The sequence below is a fragment of the Leptodactylus fuscus genome, chromosome 3, assembly GCF_031893055.1.
Source record: "Leptodactylus fuscus isolate aLepFus1 chromosome 3, aLepFus1.hap2, whole genome shotgun sequence".
Classification (NCBI taxonomy): Eukaryota; Metazoa; Chordata; class Amphibia; order Anura; family Leptodactylidae; genus Leptodactylus; species Leptodactylus fuscus.
Window position 1 is genome coordinate 143,957,639 of NC_134267.1, and position 26,302 is coordinate 143,983,940.

The following is a 26,302-nucleotide window of genomic DNA, read 5'->3' on the forward strand; positions in this document are numbered from 1 at the left end:
TGCTGCCCTCTATGGGCAGCCCCCTTAAACATCATGCCCGACTTTTTCAACAAGCCTTTAATGGGATACTGATTTGGTTAAACCCCGCATCATAGCATTAAATGGGGCATGTTGTTTAAGGGGACTGCCCCTAGAGGGCAGCGAACAGAGGCACTGTTTTCCCATTTACATCTTGGAAAACAGATTTGCATATTTTTCCCATAATTCCCCAGCGGAGTGAAAAAGGCTTTTGTAAAACTCCATACGCCTGTGAAGGTGATCTCTACTTAAGGAGTGATAATATCCCCAGAACCTGGTATAGGAAATATTGACATCCAATTTTGTGTCTGGGTAAGGCATACTCAATGCAAATTTTCCGGGTGCTTATGGTGAACGCATCCATAGACTCCCATTATGCCAAAAGTATCCTTTGGCAGTAATTCAAGTAGCATGTATAAGGCTTTTTAGTTTTTAATTTAAGCAGTATTGAAAAGCTTTATCTAGTTTTTATTGATCTATTGCCTTAAAATGCCAATGTATTACATACGAGCTGAATGTATGGTTAAAGATTTTGCCTCTTAGGCATTTGTTAAGCAGAATGCAATGTGAACAGAGCCTTATAAAAATAAAAAAAAATCTTTTTTTAAATCTTCCAGTTCACTCTTTACTACTTGCAATTTTTGCATTTAAAAAAATGGATCAATAATTAGGCTTAATGTTTTCAATTATACTGCACCCTTTACAAAATGGGAACCAAATTGTTGGACTAAGTCCATAGGAAACTTTGTAGAGACAGATTTTTCACATTAGTAATGTAATCCATGCTAGATTGGCATGTGACAACTGGTTGTTAATGTACTGTACAATATATTTAGAGACCTGCCAAGAGTTTCTATTGGTTTTCCTAAGTAACTTGGCACTGTGATTAAAGGGATTGAATAGGATTTTATAAAAGATCTTTTTGTTCACCACTGATACAGTGCCACACATGTCCATAGATTGACTTGTATTACCGCTCCTCCTTATTCACTTGAATACCAGAAATAAGTGTGGCTCCATCTTTTGAGAAATACAGACCCTTTCTCCTAATCCTGGACAACCCCTTTGAACTGATTTGCTGACTGACAAGTGACGGTTACTCTGTGTAGTAAATGGTAGTTATGTAGAGACAGATCTTTTGCAGATGCAGAACTTATTAAGAATATATATGACCCACAGACTTTCAGCTGACCTTTGTATCACATCGTGGTATATAAAATGTACAGATGGACAAGGTAGTATGGGGAATTCAAACTTCAAACACTTCACAAGGTTTCACACTTGTTAATTTTTGTAAATACATTCCATATTTTAATATTGTTTAAAAGTATATATTTGTGTCTGTACATCTTGTAGTTTCTCTTCAGTTGTCTGTTCTATATAGGATAATGTGTGATACATGTGGTAAACTGAATAAAATGTACCAAATATATATGAAAAAAAAGTGTGCTATATTTGTTTTATCACAATGCTGTATTTCTGCTGGACATAAGAATGTCTTTTATGTAAGTATGTCTTGGGTAACCACAGTACATGATGTATTGTGCACATGTTTAGTCTTGATCAAAACTGATAGCTTAATGAACTTATTTCCACAGCAACCATTCACAGTACAATTTTTATCTGTTACACTGCTGTATAAAAAGGACTACTGCACTCTCATTGGTTGATATGGCCAGATAAGCCCATAGTGTGTTAAGAACTTTAATGTAGTATAACAGACTCTCGTATTCCATTAATACTATAAAAGATGCGCAGGAGAACCAGACTTGCACTTGTACAATTTTAGTTTTGAATTTCAGCAATATTTTGCATTCTACTACAGCATTAAAGTAAATACATTAGATGTCCCCCATGTCTTGTGAATGACTGACTGTCATTTCTTCTTTTTACCTCCTTTTTTTGTTTTACCCTTTTTGCCAGTGTCTTTCCCTTTCTTGCTTTTCGATTTGGCATAAGGTCCCAGGTTTTTCCTCACCATTGTGCCTCTCCACCAGGCTTGGATCTGAAAAAGACAATTGTGAAAAATATTAGCTTGTCTTAGTAGTTAGTTGTATTGCCCATATTTATTAAAATTGCTGGAGCGGGTTTTTTATTCCCTTACTCATGCGATGTCCCTCTGTTAGGAAAGCTGCAAAACAAATGTGGTAGTTTTCCCCCACAGTGTTTATTTTTTCTATATTGAATATATAGGGAAACCTTGCAATTCTGCAGCTAAAATGAACACACTGCATTTTATTTTTTTTAAACATAGATTAATCAACATCTGCTAGGTTAGTAGTATTATTTATTTATATAGCACCATTAATTCCATGGTGCAGGTTCACACTAGCGTTAAAGTGCAGTGCGAGACTGTCCACCATTCTGCTTAAAATAGGCGTGAAAAGGCAGGACTTTTCTCTCCACCAACAATTCTATAGTCTATAACAGGGGTAGGCAACCTTCAGCACTCCAGCTGCTGTAAAACTACAACTCCCAGCATGCATACTTGCTCTGCTGTTCTTGGAACTCCCATGGAAGTGAATGGAGCATGTTGGGAGTTGTAGTTTGAGCAGTTGGAGTGCTGAAGGTTGCTGACCCCTGGTCTATGGTGTTAGGGTTTCTGTTTTCGGATGGAAACCTGATCTGTTTAAAAAGTGGACCTGAAAGATGGAGTCCCAAGTGCTACTGTGAACCTAGTATTAGCTGGTGCTAGAAAACGTTGGGTTCCCTCCCCCCACTGCATCATTTTTTCTGCAATGTGGGGTTTTATCCACAAGTGCTGTTTTTACACTGCCCCTTGACTGAGCCTTCGACCCTGAAATATTTACCTCAAAGTGCATGTACTTCACCTATCAGTTCATGAAGTTATAGACCAAAGGCATATATTGCTGTATTGCCATTGTGATCTCAGGATTGTTTTATTCTAATATTGTGAGGCACTAAAGAGTTCATGGTGTCTAATCCACTGCGATTACAGCCTTTGTCCCCCAATCTTAACCTGGCCATGCACAGTAGATTTTCATTGGCTGAAATGGTTAATGATCAGCTGTAAAAATTCTGAAGACAAAACAATATATTGGGTGCCGGAAGAGAGAGAGAAAAAAAAATCATGCATTTTTCTTTCAAACCCTCTATGCTACCCACACAACTATTGATCTTCCCAAAGACAAACAGTACATGCTATCCAACTGCTAAGCCAAGTGCTGCATACAGAGCTTCTGCAAGGCAACTGTACATTACAACAGGCCCATTCTGTACTACCTTAGTTCTCAAGATGCAAGGTAAGATGAATTCAGGATCGGCCAGTTGAGTTGTTGATGGTGAGATTGTTTGTACGAACAATCCAAATATTAATAGGATGTCTATACAAAATCCAATGTGTATGGCTGACTTTATAGAGTACTCTGTATAGTTTACCTTAATTGCACTTGTCAGTTCCATCTTTTCTTGTTTCTTCTTTTTCTGGGATTGCTCTTTCTCTAAGCGATCTTCAGTAATCACAGTCTCATACTCTTCATACTAAAGAAAAGAAAAAAAAATCCATACTACAAAAGCGAAGTCCGAATACATACAAATCTATAACAAACTAAAACTAAACAAATACATATAACTAGGAGGAGCAGCAGCATTTACAGTTTATCATCATTTCTATGAAATGTCTGTGGTTTTGGATTCGGTATAACCTGCAGAGTACAAATGGTAGAGCATATGGAAGTAACACACATATATTCTAATGACAAACTCTATGAAATTGCGCTTTCATTAGATGATGTGTGATGTGGAGTCTATGACTGCCCCCCAGTTACTTTAAACTGCTCCCATAGTGCTGAAGATGCTGTTAGCAGAATTAAAATGATACCTTTCTTATATTTCAGAGCCCCAGGGATGTGTGTCCTGCATTCGGCTAGGTCTCCTGGGCAATGTCAATTGATCCTACCACTGCCTAGGGGGAGAAACTCAATGCAGGATAGGTATGTTTAGCGATGATGCTCAGTAATAGAAGGAAACTTCCCCTGGGCTCCGAGATTCTCATTTGAGGTGCTTTTTCAATGCACACTGGTATTCAGCACAGTCAGCTTTCTAGTGGTGTATTAAACTGCATGTGTCCCAGATGGTGAAAGGTCCCTTTTAAGGTCAACCTTGATGTTGAACAACAGCTCAGAAATAAAGACCTCATGTACACTACCAAGTACTAAGCTGTAGAACTACTATGACTGTTCTAAGAAGGCATGCGAAGAAGAACATTGGGTGCTATGACAAGACTAACAGGCCTGGCTAAGGCCTTATTCCCTCATCACTGATCGTAAACCAAAAACAGAAGCTGGTGGAAAATGCTGAACAGGTGCAAATCTTTCCAATGCACCTCATCACTATATAGTCTTTACTCCTGGTTTTGACTTGCAAATACTGATGCAAAACACTGCCATGTTACTAAGTCAGAAGGCTCTGATCACATCATTTCAGTTTTTCTGTTTTATTAGGAATAGAAAAAGAAATAAATGTCAGGAACAGATCCGTTATAACTGTAACAGAGACTCAATGGAACCCATTATAATGTTTCATATAGAGCCAGACGGAAAAGTCCTGCTGGCAGAAGTTTGTAGTCTGTGATTTTTGAAAGAAACTGCCCACTGCAGATGTGAGCAGAGCCTAACAGAGAAGTTTAAGGGCCCTTGCACATGATTGAGTCCTGTCTGTGGAAAATGGTCCTGTATTTCCCTGACTGAACTTGGCTGTGTGCATAGGAGTGACTGTGCCATAGTTACTTATGATGCACTGAGCTCCTAAATGTCCAGATCTCTACAGTAATGCACTGATAGCATTATGTCCGTTTATTACTGTACTGATAGGGCTGTTCTGGAGCTCACTGCATTGTAACTGGCTATAATGCAGTGACTCCTATGCATATGGCGTTCAGTCCAGGAAATAAGACCACACACTCAGACTATTTTCCATGGACAGGGATCTTCTTAATAGTGGGTCAACCCTTTTTGGTCAGGAGTCGGGAACCTTTTTGGCTGAAAGAGCCATGAATGACACATATTTTAAAATGTAATTCCGTGAGAGACATAATACCACCCCCCTGCATTCCTGCATGCACTATTATGCCCCATAGTGGCCCTTGTACACAGTATTAAGCTCCTGGGTATCATAGTGTTTGTGGGGCCCGTGGCGTGCGAGCCAGATGCAGCCATCAAAAGAGCCACATCTGGCTCGCAAGACATAGGTTCCCGACCCTGGCTTTAAGTAGTTTACAGGTATTTTATTATTCCTATTTTAGAAAACTACAGAAAGTCATTAGTGAAAGTATCTCTCATCATGTGGAGGACTTATAAATTGCATCCTTACTTGCTTAGCTAGATCATTGAGCAATGCAAGGTCATTTGTTCTAGAAGTCTTCAGAGCGTTCAGCTCAGCCTGCTTCTCTTCTGTGTCTTTGTCATACTTCTCCATCCAGTACTCCAACTTCTCTTCTAATTCCTGTTTATTATCAACAAGAGAAGTCACCATGTTAACCTATGTTCTTACCATGTTTATGGCTAGGTCACAGTAAAGGTCTATCTAGTCTAATGAATATACAAATACTGTAAAGTTACCCATAGACTTATTATATTCCTTATGTTCCTATCTATAGGATCATCATATTTTATCAGTGGGCGCCTGACCAAATACTGGCACATACACCTTTTAGCTCAGATACAACAGTGTATAGTGGCTTGTAAAAGTATTCATACCCCTTGAGCTTTTTCATATTTTGTCACCTTACAACCACGGAAATAAAGCTGTGGAGAAGTTTAAAGCACGGTTACGTTATATGAACATATCCCAAGGAGCACTGTTTAATCCATCATCCAAAAATGGAAAAGTATTCTACAGCTGAAAACCTACCAAGACAGCGTTGTCCACCTAAACTGTCTCTAGATGCGCAAAAGTGGTAAGAGTCAGATCTCAAAAAACTTGCAGCTGTAATTGCAGCAAAAGGTGGCTCTACAAAGTATTGCTATAGGGGGGGCTGAAGACTTTTGAACTTCACACTTTTCAGCTCTTTATTTGATTTAAACTTTCAAAAACCATGTATTATATTCCTTTCACTTCACAACTATGTGCAATGGAAGCACACAGGCTCAACAGTCATGGTAACAATTTTTTTTAATTTTTTTTTTTGGGGGGGGGGGAATGATACAGAGGCCCACTAGAATTCATGCCACACTAGAAAACAATTACTGGAGACACATATGCTTCAAAAATGAAGGTATTATGTAAGGCAACCAAAGAGAAACACCGTGGAAAGTTGTCAGCAGGAGCGTTGATGCTTCATAACAATGTGGCAGCTCAAAAGTCTCACAAATCACAAGCTGCTATTAGCTAATGTGGCTTCATAGTGCTTAACTATCCCACCCTACAGTCCAGACCTGAAGAAATTACTGTGTGGGTAACGATTTCCTGATGATGATGTCATCAGAAACGGTAAGTGGGTTCCTGCAGCAGTAAGAAGTTTCCTATTCTGAGGGCATCCAATCACAGGAGGCGAAGTGAAATAAGTGAGTTAAAATTAATGGGAATTACATTGAAAAGTAAGTTAAATTATCTCAATTTTGCTTTCATATTCAGGTAGATAACTTATTCAACCCCCTTTGTAAAATGATATCAGTCACATGATTTCATTATGTAACTGCCACCATCTGAATTCCTATGGATGCTGTGAGTGCTGCATTAATTGTTTACCGGGACGAATAAACTAAACCATTTACCGTATATTCTCAAGTATAAGCCGACTTTTTCAGCACAGTGTTTATGCTGAAAAAGCCCCCCCTCGGCTTATACTCGAGTCAGGAGCATAGAGACCTGCAAGGACATGCATAAATTAAATGAAGGGGCAGTCCTTTAGTGCTACAGTAATGATATAGGACATTCCCCCTTCTCTAGCACTGTAGCATTAAAGGACCTCCCCCCCCCCCCCAGTCAATAATTTTTGCCAGTTTTTTGTGGGGCCTTGGCTTATAATCCGGTAGGCTTATACTCAAGTATATACGGTAACTAAGCAATGACCTTTTATAAAGCGCCCCAACCATAAGAGACAAAAAAGAATGCTAGTATGCTCCAAAGAAGGGAACTAATATACTGAATTTTCACCTGCTGATGCTGTCTTAGGAAATTTTCAATCTCAACATGGACTCTTATCTCCTCATCCATCTTTTCTTTAATTTTCTGTAAACGGAAGATAAAAAGATGGGAAGAGGTTAGATGTAGGATGTAAGCATAGAAGATAGGTTATCATCTTATACTGAGCCTAACTTTGGGAACTTCTAAAAGTGAAAAGCTCTGAAGTCCTCTTTAGACTAGTTTCACACATGTCCATGAAATACTGAATATATATGTCCAGGGCCGCCGATAGGCCAGTACTACTGCTACTGGCGTCAGGGGCCCGGCCAAATTTTAAAATGGGGGGGCCCGGGCCCCCTGGCGCCGGCAGCAGTCATTGTATGTCCTGTTTCAACTCAGATCTGCGTCCAGAGGACACAGATCTGAGTTGAGCACATACACGGCTGAAGCGAGGAGTTGACACAGGTCAGCTCCTCGCTTCGCTGCTGCCGCCTGTCTTGCTGACACATATGCGGCTGAAGCGAGGAGCTGACCTGTGTCAGCTCCTCACTTCGCCGCTGCCGCCTCTCTCGGTGACACATATGCGGCTGAGCCGGAACCCGGCTCAGCCGCATATGTGTCAGCGAGAGAGCCGGCAGCGGCGAAGTGAGGAGCTGACACAGGTCAGCTCCTCGCTTCAGCCGCATACATGTCAGCGAGAGAGGCGGCAGCGGCGAAGCGAGGAGCTGACACAGGTCAGCTCGTCGCTTCGGCCGCATATGTGTCAGCGAGAGAGACACCCAGCGGCGAAGCGTGGAGCTGACCTGTGTCAGCTCCTTCCTTCAGCCGCATGTGTCAGCGAGAGAGACGCGCAGAGAGCGGCGAGGGAGCGGAGGAGAAGGTAAGTTTAATGTGGAGGTGGAACGTGAATCTGGGGGCAGATGAAAGAGAGGACGGAATGACACTGGAGCAGATGAAGGAGGGGACGGCATGACACTGTGGGGACATGAATCTGGGGGAAGATGAAAGAGAGGACGGAATGACACTGGGGCAGATGAAGGAGGGGACGGCATGACACTGTGGGGACATGAATCTGGGGGCAGATGAAAGAGAGGACGGAATGACACTGGGGCAGATGAAGGAGGGGACTGCATGACACTGTGGGGGCAGAGATGGAGGGACATGAATCTGGGGGCAGAGATGGGGGACATGAATCTGGGGACAGAGATGAAGGGGGGACATGAATCTGGGGGGACATGAATCTGGGGGGACATGAATCTGGGGGCAGAGATGGAGGGGACATGAAACGGGGCAGAGATGTGGGGACATGAATCTAGGGGCAGAGATGGAAGGGGGACATGAAACTGGGGGCAGATGAAGGGTGTATATGAAACTGGGGGAGAGATAGAGGGGGGACATATAATTTACGGGTGACTGTAGGAGGATTATACTGTGTGCGGGCACATGAAAAATTAACAAGTGGGCGGAGTCAACACAAAAGTGGGCGGGGCTAAATTTGCTGCGGCGCGCAAAGCGTGCCACACATTTTGTCCCTCTTTTAGTTCTTCAAAAGTTGGGAGGTATGGAGATGGGGGAACATGAATCTGTGGGCAGAAATGTGGGGACATGAATCTGGGGGTAGAGATGGAGGGGACATGAATCTGGGGGCAGATGAAGGGTGTATATGAAGCTAGGGGAGAGACGGAGGGGGACATATAATTTACGGGTGACTGTAGGAGGATTATACAGTGTGCGGGCAAATGGAAAATTAATGAGTGGGCGGAGTCAACATAACAGTGGGTGGGGCTAAATTTCCAGCGGCGCGCAAAGCAAAAATGGCAGGGGGGGGGGGGCAGACACTTAGGCTGTATGGGGCCCCAAAATTCCTGATGGCAGCCCTGTATATGTCTTCTTTATTTCACAAATTGAACAGAATGAACACTGTCTGAGGACCTGGTCCCACACAACCACTGCTATCTATGTTGCTGTGAGTCACTGCCTCACCATGGGAGTAATGTCTGATTCTGTAATTCTAGTTTCAATATGCAACAGTGGTCCCGTGGAGAGCTGTGAGACAGTGGGCTCAGATAATATATGATAATAATACATATTTCGCAGCACTTTACAAATTGTTGGGTTAAAGTACAGACAAAAGGATACATTACAGAGTGATGTCAATTCACATAATGGGACTGAGGGCCCTGCTTGCAAGAGCTTACAATCTATGAGGGGCGGCATAGGAGGTAGTGTTGCTTATACAGTGATCCAGACATTTTTGTGATAGAGGTTATTTTCATTGCACAAAAAAAGAAAAAAAATTGTATCATCACTAGCCAGTGTCCTTTAATGTGCAGATGGTACCTGGCTATATAAAGTTACAGTCCAATACAACATCATATCCTGTGGGGTAATGTGGGAGAGTGAACAGAGGACAGTTAGTTTTAGGGATTCTAACTGCAGAAGGCTTTACATCAGGAATTGTGATAGGCCTGTCTGCAAAGATGCGTCTTTAGTTTGCACTTCAAGCTGTGGAAATTGGGAGTTAATTTGATAGTCCAGGATAGAGCATTCCAGAGAAGTGGTGCAACTTGGGAGAAGTCTTGTATAATGGAGTGGGAGGTTCTGATAATAGAAGATGTTAGTCTTAGGTCATTGAGTGAACGGAGAGTACGGGTTGGACGATAGAGATGAGGGAGGTGCGGCATTATGGAGAGCTTTGTGGATGAGGATGAATAGTTTATATTTTATTCTATAATGAATAGGCAGCCAATGTAGCGACTGGCACAGACCAGAGGCATCGCTGTAGCGTCTAGACTGATAGATGAGCCTGGCCGCTGCATTCAGAATAGATTAAACACTAAGAAAACTTAGACACAAAAATTATTATAAAACTACCAAATTTTATTAATATCACAAATAAAATAAAAAATAATAACACAAATAACATAAGAAAATATACATATAGTGGGGGAGATACAATAGTTCAGATACCAAAGAATATCTGACCCCAGATAAATATGGACACAATACTGATAGGGTGGTAACAATGATGTTAATACATAGAATACACTGTGAGACACAGTCATACCAAAGATATATCAGTATATATGAAGTTCTAATAGCATAAGTAAGTACCCCCTTCAGTAATGCACCATACCGTCTGAGGAGAAAAAATTGGTCTGCTCTTCAACAGCATTATTGTGGACACATCCTTCCATGATTATATACTTGCATTCTTATATACTGATATATCTTTGGTATGACTCTGTCTCACAGTGTATTCTATGTATTAACATCATTGTTACCACCCCATCAGTATTGTGTCCATATTTATCTGGGGTCAGGTATGCTTTGGCATCTGAACTATTGTATCTCCCCCACTATATGTATATTTTGTTATGTTATTTGTGTTATTATTTTTATTTTATTTGTGATATTAATAAAATTTGGTAGTTTTATAATAATTTTTGTAAGTTTTCTTAGTTTTTGATTATGTTGTTACACACAGTATGATATGCAGTTTTTTTGTTTATTCAGAATAGATTGTAGAGGGGAGAGTTTAGGAAGGGGAAGACTGATTAGAAGAGAGTTACAATAGTCAAGGCGAGAGTGAATCAGAGCGACATTAAAGGTCTTATCATATATCTGTGGTAAGGAAAGGACAGATTCTGGAGATGTTTTTGAGGTGGAGGTGACATGAGAGTGCAAGTAACTGGATATGGGAGGTGAAAGAAAGGTCTGAGTCAAACATAACCCTAAGGCAGTGGGCATGCTGCCTAGGAATTATAGTAAGGCCGGAGACTGCAATGGATATATCAGGGATAGATCTATTAGATGGTGGAAACAGCAGTAGTTCAGCCTTTGAGATGTTCAGTTTCAGATAAAGCGAAAGCGAAGCGCAGAGAAACAGTCACTGGTGTTCTGGATTAGTGCAGCGGTGATCTCATGGAATCCATTATATAGTTGGATGTTATCAGCATAAAGATGGTACCAGAAGCCAAATCTGGTGATGGCTTGTCTAATGGGGGCTGTGTAGAGAGAGAAAAGCAGGGGGCCTAGGACTAAGGAACCCCAACAGTAAGCGGAAGAGACAGAGACTGCAAATGACACACTTAAAGTGTGGTCTAAGCGCTAGTTCACACGGGGCCAATGAAGTGGATTCTGACAGCGGATTTCGCCTCAAAATTCACCTCCATACAATGGAGCCCTATGTGAACTGCTAGTGCTCGATTTTCTGATAGCAGTTTTTTCAACATTAGAAGTTTTATTGAAAGTTTTTCCAAAAAATTTTTTTTTACACAAAACCGGAGAGGGGAAGAAAAAAGGGGGGGTTTGAAGGGGGGGGGGGGAGGAGATGATGTACAGAAGTATCAAATAATGGCAAAATTTGGGGGGAAAAGAAGGGGATGGAGAGGGTGGAGGGAAGGGGGAGGGGAGGGAGATGGGCACAAAACAGATAAACGCTCTGGCGCAGCAGAGCTGAGAAACAAACCATATGTAAGAACCTTAGAACATATGAGTAACAATGGGCAGAGGCAATAAGGAAAAATTTAACAAACAAACCACACAGGGGGACATTACACAGGGGACACAGAAGGAAAGAGGGAACGGAAGTCGGCAGAATAATAAAAATGGTTCCAAAGGAGCCAGGTTTGTTGATGCTTGGTATCATCCTGTCGGAGCTCAGCCACCAGGGTTTCCATAGTTCGCAAGGCAAGAACCTCATTCAGCCAACAAATGAGCGAGGGAGGGGTCGTGGACTTCCATAGCCTGGGAATGACAGAGCGAGCTGCCACCAATAAAAATCCAAGAAGTCTACGGGTGGATTTACGGAACATCCGGGAGAATAGTGAAAGAAGCAGCGGGGCCGGGTCATCTTCCAGATCAATCCCCGTCACCTGCCGAATAACCTGTCTGACCCAGTCCAAAAGGGACGAAGGAGAGGACATCCCCACCAAATGTGGGCCATCGTGCCGCGGTCGGAGAGACATCTCCAGCATCTATCAGAGGTGGAGGGATAAATATCATGTAGGAGAGCCGGAACCCTATACCATCTGGAAAGTATCTTAAAGTTGGTCTCCTGCGCCCTACATGATATGGAGAAAGTATGACACGCACGAAAGGCCGATGACCACATACCTGGGGGGAACGAGACCCCCAATTCCCTCTCCTACCCGTTAATAAATGACGGAGGCGAATCCTCAGCCCCAACCAACAAAAGACCATAGAGAAGGGAGACAGTGTGAAGGGGAGGGGGAGATACAGAGACGTTCAAACGGTGACAGAGGCCTATGAGGGTCTCGGGAGGACTGCGAAGAGGAGTAAAAATGGGAGAGCTGGGAGTATTGCCAAGAAAAGGGTGGTGTATCCGAGCATGAGGCTTGGGTCAGAATCTCAGAGCGAGAGAGAAGCGAGGAAGACGAAGTGACCTGCTTAAAGCGGAGGGTGGGAGAGCCCACACGGTAAGACAGAAAGGGAGAGCCCAGGGCTGCAGGGAAGTCCGGATTACCCGAAACGGGGGTCATGGGGCCATCATTTGCGAAGAGCAGGCGCATAGCACTATATCTACGACACACTCCCATGGTCTGGCGCGCCACGTAGGGAAGCGGATACCGTTTATCGTCGGACCAGTATTTCTCATGGAGCCAGGGGAGTGCAGTAAGGGGGATGGGGCTCAACGAGTCTTCCAGAGAAACCCAGAGCTTAGTCTGAGATGAGTGGTGCCAATCAAGGATGCGTGTAGCGACCGCCGCCAAATAATATTTGGCGCAATCCGGGGCTGCCAGGCCTCCTCTCCTTTTGGAACGTATCAACGTGTTACGGGCAACACGAGGGGGTTTCGAGGCCCAGATGAATTTATTAAAGGCTTTGTTAACCACCGAGAAAAATATGTGGGCAGGATCACTGGAACAGTTTGGAAGACATATAACAACCTAGGAAGAACATTCATCTTCAATAAATTGATGCGTCCCAGCCACGAAAGGCCCCTAGTGTCCCATCGCTCAAGATCAGACCGCAAGGTACGCAGTATTGGAAGGAAATTCAGAGTATATGCGTCACCCAAGTCACGGGGTAGTTGCACTCCCAGGTACTTAATAGATCTAGGGGACCATGAAAATGGAAAGGAAGAGCGCAAGGAACCAAGGGCCGATGGCAGCAGTGAAACATCTAGGGCTGTGCTCTTCGACAGGTTAATCTTATAATTGCTAAAGAAGCTATAAGCACTAATCTCTTTAAGGATAGAGGGAAGCGAAGTAAGCGGGCTAGTGACAAACAGGAGAACGTCATCCGCAAAAGCAGACACCTTTAGATGACGATTGCGAATCTGCAGGCCTCGGATATCAGGGTTATTCCTAATAGCGATTAAAAAGTGTTCCATCACTAGCGCATATAAGAGGGGGGAAAGCGGGCAACCCTTCCTAGTACCATTATAAATAGTGAAGGGGGAGGAGAGCGAGCCATTGACCCGGACCCGAGCCATAGGAGAGCTGTAGAGAGCCTGAATACGCATAATCATGGCGGGTCCAAGACCTATCTGAGCCAAGGTGGCCTCTAGGAACCTCCAATCCACCCTATCAAAAGCCTTCTCCGCGTCAAGAGATAGCAGCATCATGGGAGTTCGCGAACGCTGTGCATGATGGATCGCAGAGAAGGCTCTCAGTGTGTTATCCCGGGCCTCCCTACAAGGGATAAACCCCACTTGGTCAGGATGTACAAGTTCTCCCATGAAAGGGCCCAGACGAATGACAATTAACTTGGCATACAGCTTAGCATCCGTATTCAGGAGCGAGATTGGTCTGTAGTTAGCACAAAGCAGAGGGTCCCTCCCCTCTTTGGGTATAACCGTAATATGAGCCTGAAGAAAGGCAGGGGGGAAGGGGGTCCCGGAAGTGGGAGAGTTAAACGCACGCAAAAGCGGCTGCGCCAGTTCAGCCTTAAGCACCTTAAAAAATCGCGCCGTATAGCCATCAGGGCCCGGGCTCTTGCCCCCTGGAAGGGAGGCGATGCCCAGTTCCAGTTCAGTCTCAGAGAAGGGAGCCTCAAGCATAGCCACGTCCTCCGGACGCAGAGATGGAAGAGCAGTTTTGGCGATATAGTGCAGAAGGGAGGTTCCTGCGGCAGGAGCCGGGTGGACCTGTCCCGGCGGGGGTAAATGGTAGAGGGAACTGTAATAGTCCTGAAAGGTTGAGGCAATCACAGACATGGAGTGAGTGATCGATCCAGAGGGCGCTTTGAGGGCCATGACATGTTGGGCTGTATGGCGCTCTCGCACCGCCCGTGCCAGCAGGCGGCCCGCCTTGTTACCCCACTCATAGAACGAGCGCTGACCCAATAGGCAAAGCCGCTGATGTTTCCTCTCAAGAAGGGACCTAATCTCCTGACGAGTGGCAGTCAGAGACGCCAAGGTCGCCTGCTGGAGTGTACGCTTATGCTGAGCTTCCAAGGTCGCCAGATCACTCAGGAGGGAACGAAGTTTCCGACCCGCTTCCCTCTTCAGACGAGCACCGTGTTTCATCAGCACTCCGCGGAGGACACACTTAAGGGCCTCCCACTGTATCGGTGGAGTGGAGGTGTCACAAGAGTGATCCTGAAGAAAGTGCGAGGTAGAAAGTTTCAGTTCTGCCAAGCATTGAGGATCAAGAAGAAGCGATTCATTCAATCTCCAAGTGTTAGACCGCGTGCTGGCAACAGGCGAGCAAAAAGCACAAGAGACCGGGGAATGGTCAGAGAGGAAGGCCACTACAATTGAGGCTGCTGAAACGGAGGGGAGAAGGTTATGAGAGAAGAAAATGTAGTCAATCCTACTATAGGAGCCACGGGGGTGGGAGAAAAAGGAATAATCTCTGTCGGTCAGGTGGAGGATCCGCCAAACATCACAAAGCAGTGAGGCGTTAAGCGCCTTCCTGACTTTATTTAAGGCACCATAGGAGATCTGGGACCTACCCGTGGAAGTATCAAGTAGAGGATTAAGCGGGAGATTGAAATCACCACATACAATCAGGTGACCTTTAGCAAAGGACTGGAGTACAGACAGGGTAGAGAGCAGAAAAGGAACCTGGTTTACATTAGGAGCATAAACATTAGCAATAGTATAAACAACACCCAATATCTCACAGATTATGAACAAGTACCTCGCATCCCCATCTACTAAGGAATCTAGGACTTTCACAGGAAGATTTTTATGAAAAAAGATGGCCACACCCTTAACCTTACCCGCCGCGCTGCTACTATGAAACCACTGAGGATAGTACCTGTTCTTAATCGCAGGTGTGCTGGCAGCTAAGAAGTGAGTTTCTTGTAGACAAAGAATGTGTACCTTACGCTTATGGGCATCATACAGGACCTGCGAACGCTTTTCAGGGACATTGAGCCCCTTAACATTGAAGGAGGAGACTGATATCTCTGACATTAAGAGGGAGGGGGGGACAGAGAAGACACAAAAGGGAAGAACAAAGGGGAGGACAGAGAAACTACACTATACAACAAAGACACAAAAACTAAAGAGCTAAAGCACAAGTAACAATGCACAAGAAAGGGACCAAGAAGCACAAGGATAAAGGAAAACTGGGACTAACAAACAGAATACCAAATATGAACAGAAAAAGAGGGACGACAAGGTACCCTCAAGGGTAGGCTAAAGAACAGGAGCACTAGTCTCCGGATGACCCCGCACTGCAGGGACGCAGCTATGTGGGGGCGAAGAAGGCAATCCACGCGGTAGGGCACAGAACACTGACTGTGAATCAGACGGAAAATGAGAGGGACAAAACAGAACACGAGGCTACTCCAACTCCGACACACGGGCATCTGGACATACATATGAGGGGAGAGATCAAAGCAGTAGCTAGATAACAAGTGCAAACAATCTAGAATCATGGGCAACAATGTAAAAGGCAAACTTAAAGAGAAAGTCATGAGAAGAAAAAACAGGGCACGGAACAAACTCACAAGGTCCGGTCACAAACAGCCAAAGTGCAGTAGGACAAGTCAATCCTGGGAGCCCCGAGCAGTCGGGGGTCTACGTTGGCATTGCGGCCTCTGAGAGCGCAGCGAACCGGAGACACCGGGATCATCCGCAGCATCCCATTGCAGACGGAAAGGGCCAGATTGGTTAGGATCTGCCAGCAGGGAGGACCACTCAGGAAGCTGTAAAGGCGGTAGACCCAAGGAACGGAGGAAGGTCGGAAGATCATCCGGATGAGCAAGAGATCGCAGTCGGTCACCTCGGCGAACTTGTAGGGAGAATGGGAAGCCCCAACGATAAGGAATCCTGCGTTCCCGGAGAAGGGAGAGGAGAGGCTTCAGAGCCGCTCACTGCCGGAGAGTGTATCTGGAAAGGTCCGGGTAAATCGACAGAGAGGAGCCCTCAAAGTCCACCTCGCCAACCTTTCTAATCTTGTGCATGATAGCCTCCTTGACTGCATAAAAATGGATCCGACAAATAACATCTCTCGGCTTACTGGGGTCGTCACTGCGGGGTCAAAGGGCCCGATGAGCACGGTCCATCTCAATGTGGGAATCAGGCGGGCGTCCCAGCAGCGAGTTAAAGATGCCAGACAAGACCGGGACCAAATCTGCGGTCTGAACCGATTCCGGGAGGCCCCGTATACGGATATTATTGCGGCGGTTGCGGTTTTCAATATCGTCCATGTGGGAGACCAGGGTGCAAATTTGTGCGGAATGAACGGCTACTTGCTGCTGGATGGAACTGAGAGTGGAGGAAGCAGTCGTCTGAGACCCCTCAAGGACCTGCACCCGCTGTTGTAAATCAGAAATGTCCGCTTGGACCACACGTAAGTCCTGTCGCCAGGCGCGTTTCAGATCAGATGCAAGACTGTCCATATCCTTCCTACTTAGGGCTAGTAAGGCCTGCAGTTCTGGAAACTTCTGCAGGGTGAGAGCAGCCTCCTCAGGTGGAGGAAGGTGAGACACAAATGCAGGCGCCTCCGCACGGAGGGTCATGACAGGGGACCCAGGATCGGGGGCCCGCACACAGGTAGTTGGGGGAGCCAAGTCACCGTCCGGTGTAAAGTCAGACCCCGGGGTAGGGGGAATCAAGTCCTGGCCAGCAGTTGAGGACAAGTGACGGGCAGGCAATGGCCTAGCACCCCATTCAGTTACACCCTCCAGGGATCCCTGGGGCCATCTGGGTTGGTTGGGGTGAGGAGGGGATGCCTGCAAAGCCCTAGGGGTAGACCTGGGGTCAAATGGAGGCGATGCAGCCCTGGAGAGCAGCGGCGCCGCTGTTGCCGCTTCTCCCTGCAACACAGTATGATGGATGGAGGCAGGGGATCTGGTGAGAGCAGGGACCGGTTCCAGGGCAGGAGAGCCGGCAGCAAGTACCTGAGGCCTGTCCACAGGCAGCGTGGAGGGTCCCGGAGCGGTCGAGTCTCGGCAGCGGAGGTCCGGCATGGAGGAGCAGAGCGAACCAGACTGCTCTCTCAGGCGACCACGTGCAGTGAGGGAAGATGGCGCCGGCGGTGGGAAGTAGGCCGCGTCCTTCTCGGGCTCCCGATGCCCCGGCCGTGGGGTGAAGAAGGTCGGGATCTTGCCAGCTGACGGAGGAGGGGCAGAGGGCTCCCCCCTGGTACGTTGTGCCCGGGATCTACCCATGGAGCCGCTGAAAACAGCCCAGGAGTCGGATAACAGAGCGGAGCTCTCAAGGTAAGCTGCCGCTCGCGTGCATGTCCAAGCCACGCCCCCGATAGCAGTTTTTTACTGCTAGCAGAAAAAAAAGCGACATGACCTTTCTTCAGGCAGATTCCGCCTGAGGAAAGCAATAGAAGTTAATGGGAGGCGAAAAACGCGTCTTGTTTTTTGGCGCTTTTTTTTTGCAAAAGATGTAAATAGGGAGACAGTGCCTCTGTTATGCTGCCCTCTATAGCAAGCACCCTGAACAACATGCCCGACTTCCCAGAAGTCTTCACTGCATGATGCGGGGTTATAACCAAATCAATTTCTCAGCTACGGACGGCACAGTTTCTGTCTCTTTGGACTTCATCAGCGCAGCCTAGAGAGAATTGATTTGGTTTAAGTGAGAGGCTGAGAGACCAGATTTCAGCCAAGGACAGCTGTTTCGATGTGATGCATCTCATCAGCTTGGCACAGAGAGGACTGACCTGGCAGAGGTGAGAGGCTTAGACAGGGTTGGGGGGATATCGTTACTCCAAAGGGAGAGAACCACTACTTAGGTGTGTGGAGTCTTATTAAGCCATGAGAGCTCCACTGTGCAAAGGAACATGGGAAGAATATGCAAATCTGACTTCCATGATGTAATTATGCAAACAAAGGCCTCTGAGAAGGTCGGCGTGATGTTAAAGGGAGCGCCCTCTATTGGTTTGCTTGCCTGAGACTCTGTCTTCCTAATTACATCATGGAAGATAGACTTGCACATTCTCAGTGAGAGCCCTCTATTGGTGTGCATGACTGAGGCACTGGCTTCCTAATTACAGTTAGGGCCAGAAATATTTGGACAGTGACACAAGTTTTGTTATTTTAGCTGTTTACTAAAACATGTTCAGAAATACAATTATATATATAATATGGGCTGAAAGTGCACACTCCCAGCTGCAATATGAGAGTTTCCACATCCAAATCGGAGAAAGGGTTTAGGAATTATAGCTCTGTAATGCATAGCCTCCTCTTTTTCAAGGGACCAAAAGTAATTGGGCAATGGACTCTAAGGGCTGCAATTAACTCTGAAGGCGTCTCCCTCGTAAACCTGTAATCAATGAAGTAGTTAAAAGGTCTGGGGTTGATTCCAGGTGTGTGGTTTTGCATTTGGAAGCTGTTGCTGTGACCAGACAACATGCGCTCAAAGGAACTCTCAATTGAGGTGAAGCAGAACATCCTGAGGCTGAAAAAAAAGAAAAAAATCCATCAGAGAGATAGCAGACATGCTTGGAGTAGCAAAATCAACAGTCGGGTACATTCTAAGAAAAAAGGAATTGACTGGTGAGCTTGGGAACTCAAAAAGGCCTGGGCGTCCACGGATGACAACAGTGGTGGATGATCGCCGCATACTTTCTTTGGTCAAGAAGAACCCGTTCACAACATCAACTGAAGTCCAGAACACTCTCAGTGAAGTAGGTGTATCTGTCTCTAAGTCAACAGTAAAGAGAAGACTCCATGAAAGTAAATACAAAGGGTTCACATCTAGATGCAAACCATTCATCAATTCCAAAAATAGACAGGCCAGAGTTAAATTTGCTGAAAAACACCTCAAGAAGCCAGCTCAGTTCTGGAAAAGTATTCTATGGACAGATGAGACAAAGATCAACTTGTACCAGAATGATGGGAAGAAAAAAGTTTGGAGAAGAAAGGGAACGGCACATGATCCAAGGCACACCACATCCTCTGTAAAACATGGTGGAGGCAACGTGATGGCATGGGCATGCATGGCTTTCAATGGCACTGGGTCACTTGTGTTTATTGATGACATAACAGCAGACAAGAGTAGCCGGATGAATTCTGAAGTGTACCGGTATATACTTTCAGCCCACATTCAGCCAAATGCTGCCAAGTTGATCGGACGGCGCTTCATAGTACAGATGGACAATGACCCCAAGCATACAGCCAAAGCTACCCAGGAGTTCATGAGTGCAAAAAAGTGGAACATTCTGCAATGGCCAAGTCAATCACCAGATCTTAACCCAATTGAGCATGCATTTCACTTGCTCAAATCCAGACTTAAGGCGGAAAGACCCACAAACAAGCAAGACCTGAAGGCTGCGGCTGTAAAGGCCTGGCAAAGCATTAAGAAGGAGGAAACCCAGCGTTTGGTGATGTCCATGGGTTCCAGGCTTAAGGCAGTGATTGCCTCCAAAGGATTCGCAACAAAACATTGAAAAAAAATATATTTTGTTTGGGTTATGTATATTTGTCCAATTACTTTTGAGCTCCTAAAATGTGGAGTGTTTGTAAAGAAATGTGTACAATTCCTACATTTTCTATCAGATATTTTTGTTCAACCCTTCAAATTAAACGTTACAATCTGCACTTGAATTCTGTTGTAGAGGTTTCATTTCAAAACCAATGTGGTGGCATGCAGAGCCCAACTCGCGAAAATTGTGTCACTGTCCAAATATTTCTGGCCCTAACTGTACATCATGGAAGTCAGATTTGCATATTCTTCCCATGTTCCTTTGCACAGTGGAGCGCTCATGGCTTAATAAGACTCCACACACCTAAATAGTGGTTCTCTCCCTATGGAGTGACGATATCCCCCCAACCCTAGCGGGGTTATGACAGAATGTTTGAAAGAGGAGGGAAAGATTCCAGAAAGGGGAGAGAGGTTAAAGGGATTCTACCATTAAAAATCTTTTTTCTGTGGCTAACACGTCGGAATAGCCTTTAGAAAGGCTATTCATCTCTTACCTTTAGATGGGATCTCCGCCGTGCCGTTCCTTAGTAATACCGGTTTTTACCGGTATGTAAATTAGTTCTCTGGCAGTGATGGGAGTGAGCCCCAGCGCTGAAAATGCGATGAGGGCGTCCCCACCGCTGCCCAAGAACAGGATCCTGCGCCGCCTCTATCTTCTGCTGGATCCTCCCCTTCTTTCTTCGTCTTTCTTCTGACGCCTGCGCAGTTGGCTCTGCCACTGAGACACTAGTAGAGCCGACTGCGCATGCGTGCAATTGCGGCCTCGGAACTATGGCCACGCATGCGCAGTCGGCTCTACTAGTGTCAGAGCCGACAGAGGTGAAGCCAACGAAGAAAGAAGGGGAGGGTCCAGCAGAAGATAGAGGCGGCGCATGATCCTGTTCTCGGGCAGCGGTGGGGACGCCATCATCGCATTTTCAGCGCTGGGGCCCGCCCCCATCGCTGCCAGAGAACTAATTTACATATTGGTAAAAACCAGTATTAGGGTGCATGCACACTACGTAACGCCGGGCGTGTATGAGAGCCGTACACGCCGGCATTACAGCAGGGCTGCCGAACACTTCCCATTCACTTCAATGGGAGCGCTCGTAAACGCCGCTGTTACGAGCGCTCCCATTGAAGTGAATGGGAAGTGTTCGGCAGTCTGCTGTAATGCCGGCGTGTACGGCTCTCATACACGCCCGGCGTTACTCAGTGTGCATGCACCCTTACTAAGGAACGGCGCGGCGGAGATCCCATCTAAAGGTAAGAGACGAATAGCCTTTCTAAAGGCTATTCCGACGTGTTAGCCACAGAAAAAAGATTTTTAATGGCAGAATCCCTTTAAATATTTTAGTAAAGTAAGTCGTGACAGCAGGTGTGAAGGGAGAGGTTCACTACTGCGGGTCATAGGGTAAGAAGAAGAAAGTAGCTGAGAGATTTCCACTCTTTTAACTGGTTTAAAAGATGAGAATGAACAGTCTAGAGCAGGGGTAGGGAACCTTTGGCTCTCCAGCTGCTGTGGAACTACAACTCCCATCATGCTCCATTCACTTCCATGGGAGTTCCAAGAACAGCAGAGCAAGTGTGCATGATGGAAGTTGTAGTTTTGCAACAGCTGGAGAGCCGTACGTTCCCTATCCCTGGTCTAGAGCCAGATAGTGTTCAGTCTGTGTGTGTGTATGTATATATATATATATATATACACACACACAGGCAAAGGGGGGGAACAGCAATGTTCAATCTTTTGTGGCTAGAAGTCAGGGTACCAATGCAACTCTATTCACTAATATGTGTGAAAGAGTAAAAACCCAGTGGTCCTTACGTGATGGGAGTTGCTGCCAAAGTCACCGTGTAGCCTCAGCCTTTAAGACAATATTCTTGCTTGGCTTCAAAACAAGACCAAAGTCACAGCTCCTGTTCATGACTAAAGCCCGAGCAGGAGATGTTCTAATCTGTTAAGGGGTTAATATAACTTTGGTTACTTGATATGTACTTCATCAAGCTTTTTTCTCTAATGCACACCTGGAGATCCATCTGCAGGTCAGACTCTGCTATGCTGCACTTTTTCTGTGTCTGGGACACTTGAAGTTCAGTGTCTTTCTTGACATATTTGCCTTCCATGCTGGTCTTAGCTTTCATTTCCTGCAGTTGATCCTTTAGATGTGCAATCAGTTCAGTGCGGCTCTGAGAATACAAAAGAAAAAGGAGATGTATAAAATGCAGGTGGTGTTTAGGCCTTTGGTTCTCCTATGTGTGCTCGGGTCTTACAATCACTTACAGACAACTTCATTGGAACCTGTCACATGAAAAATGCTGTATATAACAGAAGTACAACTTCAATCTCCTGGGCCCCAGTACAAAATCTGTAATAGGCCCTTTGGAATAATGGTATATATTATGTGGCAGAGCAACCTTTGGGGACCAGGGCCTGACAGCAATTAATACCTCTGCATTCCTTGCTCAATCTATAGGCAGCATACAGAAGCTAAGCAGATTCAGATATACATTTTGTGGGAAAAGATTTAATATAAATTGTCATTTATCCAATGAATTGTCTGCTCACTTTCTATGCTGAGAAGTTGAGGAGGGGGGTCTTATTAGTGAGTGACAGACAACTATCTCTGTGTGCAGATAGAACCGCCTCATTGACTACTTAGTACAGAAAATAACAAGTTATACTGAATCTTTTCCCACAAACCTACACTTCAATCTGCTCAGCTCCTCCTGCTCTAGAACATGCTGCTTACACATTGCCCTGCATTTTTCATGAGACAGTTTACCTTTAATCCACCTAAACAACAATACAACTAAAACTTAAATACAGTACACATAACACTACAAAATGGATGCCATAGAAAGGATCAACATTTTAATGATAAAAAAGTGTTTGTTTTTTTGTTTGCATTTTTTTCAATACAGAGAAGTATAGTTTGCTATACTTTTCTACCCTAGGGAAAAAAATGACCATACATTTGTGTGGTAAACTTAACCTAATGTAAATTGATTTCCTTTTCCATGGCATGCATACTTTTTTTTTTTTTTTGATTATGTGGTTTAAAAAAAAAAAGTCTCATCTTTAAAAATTCTTTATTACCTGCAACTCCGCTTTCTTTTCTTGTTTAATATCATGTATCTGCTTCTGCAGCAATTTGATCTTCTTTCTCCCTTCTTGCTCTCTGTAGAATAATGGTAATGGTATACATGTTGACATAGTAAGATTGGGAGTTTGGAATCCATGAGTCAATGGCATAATGTTATCCTATCCTATCAATATTATAAATGTGAAAGTTTGTGTGTTTGGATGTTTGTTCCTCAATCACGCAAAAACAGCTGAAGGGATTTGAATGAAATTTGGCACATAGATAGATTGTAACCTCGATTAAAATATAGGCTACTTTTAATTCCAGTAAATGACATGGCTTCATGACTGTTATGAATTTAAGTTCACATACTATATTACACAGCTCTTAGCAGCAGCCTTATCTCAGCAAGGGCTGTTATCACTCTGTGTAAATACACGCTAACCCACAGTGTGTAGACACCTTTGCATATTATCTGATCTGCTCCAGTGCTCACAAAAGGACATGGGCATACCTTTAAGCCAAATGGCAGTTTGCCAATTTTAAACATGCCTGGAAAAAGAAAATCAGATTTGTCGCAAACAACGACCGTTATGAAGGAGCCAGGTCACAGAGTTCTCCTCAAGCGCAGCTGAGGGGAATCATCGACTCCAACAACATACTCATTATATGGCATCCCAACAAGCCGCTGATATGCCGGAACAATCACGGGCACAACGCGAGGAACGAGTTCAGCAGCAGGCCAGTTAGACAGGTGCCAAAACGCCGGAGCAGGTGGATCATCAACACTAACAACACACTCATTATATGATGTTCCAGCGAGGTGCTGAGATGCTGGAACAATCACAGGCATATTGCAAGAAAAAAAGTTCAGCGGCAGGCCAGCTTGAGAGCTGCCGAAACGCTAGAGCATGCAGATCATCAGCGCCAACAACACGCTCATTATGCGGATCATCAGCCCAACAACACGCTCATTAGATGGCTTCCCAGTGAGCTGCTGAGATGCCGGAACAATCATGGGCACAGCGCGAGGAACAAGTTCAGTGGCAGGCCAGCTTCACAGCTGTTGACACGCCGGAGCAGGCGGATCATCAACACCAACAACACGCTTATTATATGGCGTCCCAGCGAGCTGCTGAGATGCCGGAACAATCACCAGCATGGTATGAGGAACAAGTTCAGCAGCAGGACAGCTTGAGAGCTGCCAAAATGCTGGAGCAGGCAAACCATCGACAGCAGCAATCTGCTGAATAGGGGCGGGTCATCGACGCCAACAACCCGCAGACGAAGTCGCAGGCAGAGGCTAGTCTGTGTATATTCCATTCAGATCCCCACTGCCACAGCTGCTCAGCATTATTCCCTTCCTCACTGCCCACTCTGTGTACCCATATGCCGTACCTATTCAATGTGTTATTGTCCCACCACAAAATATATCACCTTGTTATTGTATTGTACAGGTTTGCTTTCTTCTCCTTCTCACTTGCCACAGAATGCTGGATGCTCTGAAATGATCCAGTCGTTTCCAACTCCATTAACAAATCTACCATGATGTCTGCTGCAAATTGCCTATAAAAAGAAGGTCATGGCACAAAACATCTACATAACTTCACAAGTATTAATACTAAAGGAGTAAAGACTAATATTAACACATGTGACGTGACATGAATCTGGTCTGTACCGGTCTGCCTGGACTTTCTTCAGGTTGTCAGATGTTAAAGGGTTTTGTCTCGCAGCCTTTGTGAACTGCACATTGCTCATTTTCAGATTTTCACTTGCTTCTTGCACTTGTTCTTTCAGATCCTGCAACTTGCTTAGTGGAGGAGAACTTGTTAACTGGATGTCTGCACGAGCTGCAATCAGCTCTTCAAAGTTTCCTTCCATTTGTCTCTGATCCTTCAAGATTTTACTAATTTCACTTCCGATAATCTAAGAAAAAAATATTTCCTAGTGAAAAAGTGTGGGTGAGGGGATGACATACAAACTATTTCAGGACTTTCCCCCCTTTTATGACCTAAATGTAAAGGTTTATTCCAGTTCCTTTTTATTGATTATCTAGGGGTGTGGGGTTGTTAGTGGCTTTCAATAGCTCACCTCAGGCAGCAGTCAGGCTTGGTTCACCCCTGGTAATATACAATCACTGTAGATGACAATGATGTTTTAAATACATCTGACATACACAAACACGTTGTACGTCTAGTGTGAACACTGGTTCTCTAATTTTTGTGATATACCTTATTAATTTATTTAGCAGAAACAAGTTCTAGAGTTTATTGTCCCACACTCTAAAGACATACTAATAGGACGTAGATTGTGAGTGACGACATTGTCTGTAAAGTTCTGCAGAATGCGTTAGCACTATATAAACATGCTAAAAAAATAAATTAAGTGAATCTGTCCATGCTGCCCTACTAGGAGCACATTGCTTGAATATGAGAGCTGGGGGAGCAGGGAAGCTGTTGTAATAAAATGATGAGAAGTTGGAAGTAACGCTGTTCCCTAATAAATGGTGTATACAACTTGTAACCTAATGTTACTTGTAGAAAAAAAATACCTACAGCAAATACATGCATTTCAAGGACATGTTGCTGCATTGTAATAGCTATATTACTATACATACATGCTTTCCTTCAGTTTCTAGGTCCTACTCACATTATTTCGCCCTTGATAGGAGACCGGCATGATATAACCTAGGACAGAAAGTTGATCCAAGCTGTCCTCCAGAACTGTACACACCCTTAGAACCTCCATGACTGGTAATGATTCCATCTTTTAGGTGTCTCTGAATTGTTTCTCTATATTTATAGGTCCTGTATCGAAAGACAACAGACGTAACTTCAACATTTAGTGCATGCAGTCTTCTGGTCAAAAGAAGTAAAATAAATTGTATATCCTAGTACAAGAAAATAGATACATTCATTAAAAGTACAGTATTATTTCAATTATTTAGCATCCATGCAACCCTGTCTCACACTGCCATTGGATAAAGCATATGTCAAGCATATGCTGATATGTGACTTCCCAAAACCAAAATTCTGTTTCATATAAATAAATGAAAAGGGGCGTGTAGAAATAGTGTCCTGAAATCATTGTTCATTTGTTGTAATTGAGGCAAAATGGTCAATGACTAGTGATTTTAATTTAGGTCATCATCACCCAGCCCTACCATGCAGCACTATTCTAACACATGCAAATATGGTGGAAAAGACAACAAGGTCCCAGAGTCATTTAATAGAGGTTTCCACATAGAAATGACCACCTGGTCCAGACATGTAGA

The 26,302-nt window shown here is 44.7% G+C and overlaps 1 protein-coding gene across 1 annotated transcript; it reads right to left on the bottom strand.

The window, feature by feature from the left end:
• Nucleotides 1–1,757: 1,757 nt before the first annotated feature.
• On the bottom strand, nt 1,758–25,804 carry DRC9 (dynein regulatory complex subunit 9). Its single transcript, XM_075266682.1, has 9 exons — nt 25,678–25,804; nt 24,707–24,954; nt 24,466–24,594; nt 23,043–23,124; nt 21,971–22,132; nt 7,135–7,209; nt 5,350–5,481; nt 3,418–3,519; nt 1,758–2,023 (listed from the first exon to the last, which is right to left on the bottom strand). The coding sequence occupies exons 1-9, from the start codon at nt 25,792–25,794 to the stop codon at nt 1,895–1,897; spliced, it is 1,176 nt and encodes a 391-aa protein (XP_075122783.1). The 5' UTR covers nt 25,795–25,804; the 3' UTR covers nt 1,758–1,894.
• Between the last annotated feature and the right edge of the window lie 498 nt (nt 25,805–26,302).